Source organism: Eurosta solidaginis, chromosome 3, assembly GCF_040869045.1.
Source record: "Eurosta solidaginis isolate ZX-2024a chromosome 3, ASM4086904v1, whole genome shotgun sequence".
In the NCBI taxonomy this organism is placed as follows: domain Eukaryota; kingdom Metazoa; phylum Arthropoda; class Insecta; order Diptera; family Tephritidae; genus Eurosta; species Eurosta solidaginis.
The window spans coordinates 12151611-12161216 of NC_090321.1; the positions used below are offsets into that span (position 1 = coordinate 12151611).

The window sequence follows — 9606 nt, forward strand, 5'->3', positions numbered from 1 at the left end:
GCCCTCCCCTCTCATTACTTTTTCTTAATCCATTTATTCACTCCTCCCTCCGTCTTTTTCGATTCATCTATCTCTTTCTCAGTCTCCATCTCCTTCCCTCTTTTCTCTTCTCTCAAGTTCTTCTCATTCTTCTACATCTTTCATTGCCAGTCCCAGAGGGTGTTATATATTTTGTTCCAGTCCCATTCCGAGTCCCAGTCCCACTCCGAGTTCAGGCCCAGTCCTAGTCCTAATTCCAGTCCCAGTCCGTCTTTGGTCTACTTTTCGGCAAAAAAGGATCGTAAATACTAATATAGGCAAATTTGTATATCAAATTTCAGGCAAATCGAATAGGACGTATTAAATAGGTATGGAGGTATTATTAAATCATGTCCTTATTTCGGCTTCGCATGCATGTTTATCAGTTTTTCCAGGCTGATGCGACTAAATCGAAAATCACAATGAAAATTACTTCAAAGTTCTCAGCAACAGCTTTCATATAATATCCATATTACACACACATTCTAGCGGTATCCGGGTTCACGGTTTGGCCTATATCTCGAGACCTTAGTCACGCAGCGATACAAAAATTAGTAGTAAAGCACACATCAACAGCTTCAATTTGATGCCCATTAAGTAAAAACACATTTTAGTGTTACCCTGATCCACGTTTTGGCCTATATCTCGGGACCCTCGTCGCAAACTCTCATCAACACCTTTAATATGTTATCCATATTCTATAAACACATTCTAGGGGTACCCGGGTCCACGTTTTGGCCTATATCTCGGGACCCTAGTCACCCAGGGTTACGAAAAGTACCCCGTATGAAACTACTCATAAACAGCTTCCATTTGATACCCATATTGAACAAACACATCCCAGGATTACCCAGGTCCACGTTTTGATCTCAAGACCCTAGCCAGAATGGGATAAAAAGTATCCCATGTCCATCTCCTGGTTCCAGGCTACGTCTCCACCAATTTTCAGCCAAATCGGGTAATCCGTTCTTGAGTTATAAATAGGGTAACTAACACCACTTTCTTTTATATATATAGATGAAATATTACGTATATTCAGTGGTGCACCTCTTTTCAGTTGGTATGGATATGTTTATGCAATTGCTTATTTAATTTTACATACACATATGAGATATAACCTATCCTATATTTCATGTTAGATAAACTACACATGGGGTGCAAAACAAATTCAAAATCGGTTCAGTAGTTTAGGAGTCCATCGCGGACAAATAAAGTAACACGTGATTTTTATATATAAAGATTATATTCCATAATGCCGCCCGTGGCGGCCGCGGTGGTATGATGGTACCGTGCTCCGCCTACCACACCGAACATCCTTGATACAATTCTCGGGCAAAGCCACATAAAAAATTTAGACCTAGTTAACATATAACGAGATTATCTTCATTTTCGGGTTTAACTCCTAATCGGTGACTTAATAACTATTTCCAAAAAATTATGTTCCCTTTCGGTAATCTGTATTTATGAACAAAGAACCACCTCTAGGGTGTAAACCCTAAAAGGAAGCATGAAATAAAAGAGAAGCGTTAAAATTTTACAGCTAATAATAGCCACCGTCTAGTGAGTTTTCTAGCTCCGTCATACTTAAAGCTTAGAATCATTGGGGGACTTGAGAAATAGAGTTCGCAGTTGCCTAACGTAGTTCTCTAATGCGTCTCGAATTGAAAACTAGGTTAGAATTCGGATTGAGAAACACTAGAAATGCTATGTTGTCACAGTTATAAAAAGAAATAAAAACTATTAAGAGTTGTTCGGAAATATTAGTATTTGCAAAATCAGTTTTTCATTGGTAATATTTAAAATTATTAAATGAAAATTAATAAAAACAAAGATAAAGAGGGAAAGTGAGCCAACTGTTGATATGCTATTTGCCAGACATTATGAAGAAAACGTGCCCTCATCCATACCCCAAATTAAAGGACTAATTAAACATCCTTAACCCAAACGCCATAGTCGTAACCATACCGTTTTATGCCGACTCCGAACGGAATCTACAAGGCAGGTGATTTTTATAAGCGCGGTCGAAGTCAGTTAACACAGAAAGGTGTACTTCGCAAAAATACTATGGATCACACCCCCGGTTTCGGAGGGAGCCGGACTCATTTTTCGGGTTTTCGTTAATATATTTTGAACGGCTCAAAATTCCATTTCAGGCTCGCGATCTTGGGACCAAAACGCGTCTTTTGACACCCCTCCTGATATTTTGGGCGTGTGTTAAGTGTGTCGTGCTGTCGTATAGAATTGCCACTATGTATTTTCGGTCCTAGGCCGGATATACACAGAACACTTAAGCTTTAGAAGCACCATAAGTTAAGCACATTTTAGCTTTTGCTTCGGTTTACTTTCCACAAACTGTATCATCTGTCAGGTGAATGCAACATAGCATTCTATGTAAATCCAGCATTACGCTCATAAGGGCAGGAGTGAGAACACGTTATTTTCAACCTCCCAATAAGATGACTCCAGGACTCGCCCGTTGGGACCGCCAGTTCCCGTGCTGATCGGAATCGCATGCATTCCGAAAGCACAATTTTTACACTCAGTTGAGCAGAGCTCACAGAGTATATTAACTTTGATTGGATAACGGTTCGTTGTACAGGTATAAGGGAATCGAGATAGATATAGACTTCCATATATCAAAATCATCAGGATCGAAAAAAAATTTGATTGAGCCATGTCCGTCCGTCCGTCCGTCCGTTAACACGATAACTTGAGTAAATTTTGAGGTATCTTGATGAAATTTGGTATGTAGGTTCCTGAGCACTGATCTCAGATCGCTATTTAAAATTAACGATATCGGACTATAACCACGCCCACTTTTTCGATATCGAAAATTTCGAAAAACCGAAAAAGTGCGATAATTCATTACCAAAGACGGATAAAGCGATGAAACTTGGAAGGTGAGTTGAACTTATGACGCGAATAAAAAATTTGTAAAATTTTGGACAGTGGGCGTGGCACCGCCCACTTTTAAAAGAGGGTAATTTAAAACTTTTGCAAGCTGTAATTTGGTGGTCGTTAAAGATATCATTATCAAATTTGGCAGGAACGTTACTCCTATTACTATATGTATGCTTAATAAAAATTAGCAAAATCGGAGAACGACTACGGCCACTTTATAAAAAAAAAAATTTTTAAGTCAAATTTTAACAAAAAATTTAATATCTTTACAGTATATAAGTAAAATATGTCAACATTCAACTCCAGTAATGATATGGTGCAACAAAATACAAACATAAAAGAAAATTTCAAAATGGGCGTGGCTCCGCCCTTTTTCATTTAATTTGTCTAGGATACTTTTAATGCCATAAGTCGAACAAAAATTTAACAATCCAAGTGAAATTTGGTAGGGGCTTAGATTCTAGGACGATAACTTATTTCTATGAAAAAGGGCGAAATCGGTTGAAGCCACACTCAGTTTTTATACACAGTCGACCGTCTGTCCTTCCGCTCGGCCGTTAACACGATAAATCGATATATCTTTACTAAACTCAGTTCACGTACTTATCTGAACTCACTTTGTATTGGTATAAAAAATGGCCGAAATCCGACTATGACCACGCCCACTTTTTCGATATCGAAAATTACGAAAAATGAAAAAAATGCCATAATTCTATACCAAATACGAAAAAAGGGATGAAACATGGTAATTGGATTGGTTTATTGACGCAAAATATAACTTTAAAAAAAACTTTGTAGAATGGGTGTGACACCTGCCATATTAAGTAGAAGAAAATGAAAAAGTTTTGCAGGGATAAATAAAAAACCCTTGAAATCTTGGCAGGAATACTGTTCGTGGTATTACATATATAAATAATCTCTTCACATATACAACTACCACCAATCCCTTTTAAAACCCTCATTAATACCTTTACTTTGATACCCATATCGTACAAACACATTCTAGAATCACCCCTGGTCCACCTTTATGGCGACCACCTATAGAACTAAGGCCAACTTCCTTTTAAAAAGAATCATTAACACCTTTCATTTGATACCCATATCGTACAAACAAAGTCTAGAGTCACCCCTGGTCCACCTTAAGGCGACATCTCGAAAAGGCGTCCACCTATAGAAATAAGGATCAGTCCCTTTTAATACACACATTAACACCTTTCATTTGATACCCATATCGTACAAACATATTCTAGAGTCACCCCTGGTCCCCCTTTATGGCGACCACCTATAGAACTAAGGCCCACTTCCTTTTAAAAAGACTCATTAATACCTTTCATTTGATACCCATATCGTACAAACAAAGTCTAGAGTCACCCCTGGTCCACCTTTATGGCGATATCTCGAAAAAGGCGTCCACCTATAGAAATAAGGCCCACTCCCTTTTAAAATACTCATTAACACCTTTCATTTGATACCCATATCGTACAAACAAAGTCTAGAGTCACCCCTGGTCCACCTTAAGGCGACATCTCGAAAAGGCGTCCACCTATAGAAATAAGGATCAGTCCCTTTTAATACACACATTAACACCTTTCATTTGATACCCATATCGTACAAACATATTCTAGAGTCACCCCTGGTCCACCTTTATGGCGACCACCTATAGAACTAAGGCCCACTTCCTTTTAAAAAGACTCATTAATACCTTTCATTTGATACCCATATCGTACAAACAAAGTCTAGAGTCACCCCTGGTCCACCTTTATGGCGATATCTCGAAAAAGGCGTCCACCTATAGAAATAAGGCCCACTCCCTTTTAAAATACTCATTAACCCCTTTCATTTGATACCCATATCTTACAAACAAATTCTAGGGTCACCCCTGGTCCACCTTAAGGCGACATCTCGAAAAGGCGTCCACCTATAGAAATAAGGATCAGTCCCTTTTAATACACACATTAACACCTTTCATTTGATACCCATATCGTACAAACATATTCTAGAGTCACCCCTGGTCCACCTTTATGGCGACCACCTATAGAACTAAGGCCCACTTCCTTTTAAAAAGACTCATTAATACCTTTCATTTGATACCCATATCGTACAAACAAATTCTAGAGTCAACCCTGGTCCACCTTTATGGCGATATCCCTAATTGGCGTCCACCTATAGAACTATGGCCCACTCCCTCATAAAATACTCTTTAATACCTTTCATTTCATACACATGTCATACAAACACATTCCAGGGTTACCCTCGGTTCATTTTCCTACATGGTTATTTTCCCTTATGTTGTCACTATAGCTCTCAACCGAGTATGTAATGTTCGGTTACACCCGAACTTAACCTTCCTTACTTGTTAGAAATCATAATATTATTAAAATGTACTTATAAATTGTAATAATCTAAGTTTTAGACTTAAAACGCTATAATAATAAATAATAAAAAACATCCCTATTAGCAAATGATTGAAAGTGACCGAAGTGTTTTTTTTTTTAAGTAAATTTTATTCTGTAAAAGAGATATATAAACTCCAACCAAGTCTGCCGTACGGCTCCTCCAAGATTATAGTCAAGTGTGTCAGTTTGGAAACCAATCAACCCGTACTATTCTTACTGTGCTGTGGATGCATTGAAAGCTGAGAGTGTAGCCCATTGTTTACTATATAGTTTGGCAGCTTAAGTAGAGGTTATGTTGCGAATAGAGTGGAAGGCAGTGGACTAGGCAGTCATGAAGAAGGAATGATGGGTCATATAATGAAGGAATGGTGTTCGGAGATTTTTTAAAGTTAAAAATAAAAATGATAAAAGCTTTAATATAAATAAAACTATTGTTTTAATAACAACAAAAACGCCATATATATTCTGTATACATAAATTTGTAAGGATTATCTCACTATAAAATTTGAATTAAATAATCTAAAGTTTGGCTTTCAGTCCCTGGTCGTAACACGTAATACGGGCCCAGTTTACAAATACCCGATAAACACTGAATTGCATAATTCGTTAGAACATTTTTTTTTAAATTTTATGATGAATTTATTAACTAGGCCATGATCTATTTGTGTGGCGGTGAACATAGGTTATATGAAAAGTACGGACTTCAAGGAAATGTGCTCTTTTGTAATCCTATGAACATATGAAACTTGAACCAATTCAAAATTCATCGTCCAATGTCGAAAACTCGACTAGTAAATCGATTCATGTAAAAATGTCATTAGTAAATAATGGAGATGCCAAATGTACTCATTGTGCATGTTAACGCATTCATTCCGTATGTTCGGAATATTCGTCTCCATTTAAGAATTTGGGAAATCGGTTTATATTTGGAATAACGTGTTCCGAATATTCTAAATTAACGGTTTATCCGGAACACTTCCATGAATACTTAACGGAAAACAAATTTCAGGATAAAAAGGTGAATACTCCCTGTGTAGAAGGACCGCACAAAAGCTTAACTCTTCTGTCAAAGTCAAGGCTGGAATATAAAGTTCTAAGACAATAAGCCATTTTCTTATATTTTTTTCTTGTCAGTTCATTGCGGCTGCTGAGTAGAGTATCACTCCATGCCGGCTGCTGTTCAAAATATTTTTCAAAACTCCCATTTCAGGATTTGTCACAAAAACGCCTAATACATATTAGAATTAGATTGAAAAACACCTTATCTCAGAATACTTTTCATTAACTCCCCCTTATGTCAAAATGCATTGAACTTATGCTGATATGGGGAGTTTTTGAAACAAATTTTGAGACTGTGTATTATTGAATAAAATTCTGACGTACGGCATTATTCAAACAAATTCTGATAGAATGACCAAGCCAACATAACTCTATATCAATTCACGAAATATTAAGTAGAAAATGAATTTCCCCCAAAACCTTGGCATTTACAAATTTATTATCACTACAAATATACTACTAAAGGTACTTTTCTACTAAAATTTTCGATGAGGGGATTGAATTATTCCCCTTTTTCCTTACTTCGTAAAAGCAACCAGTCCAGATTTTTAAACTTGGGAGTGTCAAAGCTCTGTCATCATTGGAGAACAAACCTATAGAAATTGAATCATGGTGTAGCCCTATGTAAATTACACAGCATTTGATCGCTAAAAATTATCGACTTTCATAAACGATAAACTTTGCTTTGAAACAGAAGAAAATGGAATGGAAACACCCTTTTCACATGAGACATGGCAACTCATGGATTTTGGATAACTCACATTACATATATGTCAGTTGGTATTCGTGTGTAGATTTGTACGTTCTGAAAGCATTTGGAGGAATTATATTAAACTTTTTTCTAGCTTTGTGAATATTTAATAAGAAAATGGTATGTTCGAATATTATTTTTTGTATCCTTAACTTAAGAATGTTATCTTTGCTTAATTGAAAGAGGAGCACTTTGAAAACCAGAAATAACAATTGTAACCAATTGCAAGAAATGAAATTTAATATCTTGGCTGAAAATTTGGCTTAATTGCTTGCCGACGGTGTCTCCTTAGTTTAGCTTGAAGCCGGGGGAAGTGCGAATGCGTAGTCTCCAAATATATCCGCTAGCGCCACATTTTTTATGCACTAGAAAAAAAAAGTGATAGATAAATGTAATATAAGTGGCAGAAATTATGAGTAATCACAGATAATTGGCCATTATATATTAACCACGAAAAATGGTGCAGAAATTCTGTTATCGTTTAGCAAAATCATAGCGGCGGCGGTGTGTCCGCACAAGTGTGAGTGAGTGATTCATTCAGCAATGCATTAGCGTTTATTAAAAAAATTGAAAATGCATGCATATATACAGACTGGATTATTTTGGAGTTTAAAGCTTGTCATAACGCCCTACCAATGCAGAACGGGGAAAAGTCGGTGTAAGCAACAATATAATTTTAACAAGAAAATTTCAGCACCATGCGGCTTATGCTTTATCCAGATAGTATGTATAATGCCAAGGACAATCTCTCTGGCCTTGGGGGGTCATAAAAAGTAAAATTTTTATATTTGGTAACAAATACCAATATATTTTCCAGCGTCATTTAACTAAAAATATATCCCTTTACATGTTAAAAATCCGAAAAAAAAGCGTTTAGTAAACGAATAAGATATAAATTTTTGCTTGTCGCATAAGTATATATGTAATACTATGTATATTTTTAAACTTGTCTATTTTTATATGTAGAACTATTTTTTAAAATTGGTATATTCAGGAAATAATTTTAGCGAAATATTTGAATTTGGTAGGTAGTTTTCTTCATATCATAACGTTAACTCCTAGATATTTGTGCAATTAAATAAAACTGGACCACCTATTGAATAGAAATGATGATTAGGGATTACACTGAGATAAAATCGAGAAAACACTTTAAACGCTTAAGCACAAAATGTGATATTCCGTATGAATATTTATTAGTTTTAGGGGAAAAGGCTACATTTGCAATAATACATACAAACACAAATAATTACATGTGCGCATGTTTAATGTGTTACTAGTAGAATCAATTTATTTATTTTTTTTTTTATTCAGTTGACAATATTTTTTAACATTCGATTATCATATTATTTTATCCAAGAAGCTCGATATCTTAAATGTATATTCTATGTATTAAAGGCTTCCGGTGTCACCGTGTCAGATGTTTGCAAAACTACATACGAAGAAATTAAAAAGGACAAAAAACACCGCTATGTAATTTTTCATATAAAAGATGAAAAACAAATTGATGTTGAAACCGTGGGAGACCGAAATGCCGAATATGATCAATTTCTTGAAGACGTTCAAAAAAGTGGTCCAGGAGAATGCCGGTAAGTTTGCGAATTTTCAACTATCATATATTTAATTAGCATATTTGTTTCTATGTTGTAGTTATGGCTTATTCGATTTTGAATATATGCACCAATGTCAAGGAACATCGGAGAGCTCAAAGAAGCAAAAACTTTTCCTTATGTCCTGGTGTCCAGATACTGCTAAGGTATTATGAGTACGATTCTCAACTTTTCTAAAATATATTGTCTTGTTATGTTTAGGTTAAGAAGAAGATGTTGTACTCGAGTTCATTTGATGCACTGAAAAAGTCATTGGTGGGTGTACAAAAATATATACAAGCTACTGATCTTTCTGAAGCTTCCAGGGAGGCAGTTGAAGAGAAATTGCGCGCCACAGATCGTCAATAAATATAATACTCTGTTCTACTTTTTTTGTATTTGCAGTAGAAATAAAAATATATAAGGACAAACAAATTTTAGTTGATTAAACAAATTTATTTTAAAAATGGATATTAACATCGTACATATTTTTATTGATAAAACCTTTGAGACGGTCCGCGAGAAAAGCCGAGTGTAAAATCAACGGCATTCGAGTTAGGCGCCATTTATCGCGGAGCGCCATATATGGCGAAATATTGCAAATGCCTATTTTGAACACCTACATATGGGTATATGTATATGCGGTTTTGAGTTTCTAGTCTGTTGTCAAATTATGTATGTATACAGATTGCGGAACGTTGCACGAACTAACACACCACCACAGGCACATTCTCACTTTCTGAAGTCTTGCCTTATTTGGTAAAGGCAAGCAGCTATTTTGGAAATATATATAACACTAGGTCTACACTATGGAATTGTATGCACTCGATAGCAAACAGACCAAATGGCGCAAAACATTAGGAATCACAAATAGAAGATTGCGCATTCACGAGTT

At 35.9% G+C, this 9606-nt stretch overlaps 1 protein-coding gene across 1 annotated transcript; it reads left to right on the forward strand.

Annotated features, from left to right (window-relative positions):
* The first annotated feature begins 7087 nt into the window (after nucleotides 1-7087).
* On the forward strand, nucleotides 7088-9182 carry tsr (Cofilin/actin-depolymerizing factor homolog tsr). Its single transcript, XM_067777327.1, has 4 exons — nucleotides 7088-7245; nucleotides 8521-8711; nucleotides 8773-8878; nucleotides 8934-9182. The coding sequence occupies exons 1-4, from the start codon at nucleotides 7243-7245 to the stop codon at nucleotides 9078-9080; spliced, it is 447 nt and encodes a 148-aa protein (XP_067633428.1). The 5' UTR covers nucleotides 7088-7242; the 3' UTR covers nucleotides 9081-9182.
* Nucleotides 9183-9606: the final 424 nt, after the last annotated feature.

Bases quoted from the DNA above. Each gene is read 5' to 3' on its own strand.
- tsr (XM_067777327.1), top strand. The intron at 8,712-8,772 runs GTAAGTTTGCGA...TCTATGTTGTAG, and splicing joins AGTGGTCCAGGAGAATGCCG to TTATGGCTTATTCGATTTTG. The intron at 8,879-8,933 runs GTATTATGAGTA...TGTTATGTTTAG, and splicing joins GGTGTCCAGATACTGCTAAG to GTTAAGAAGAAGATGTTGTA.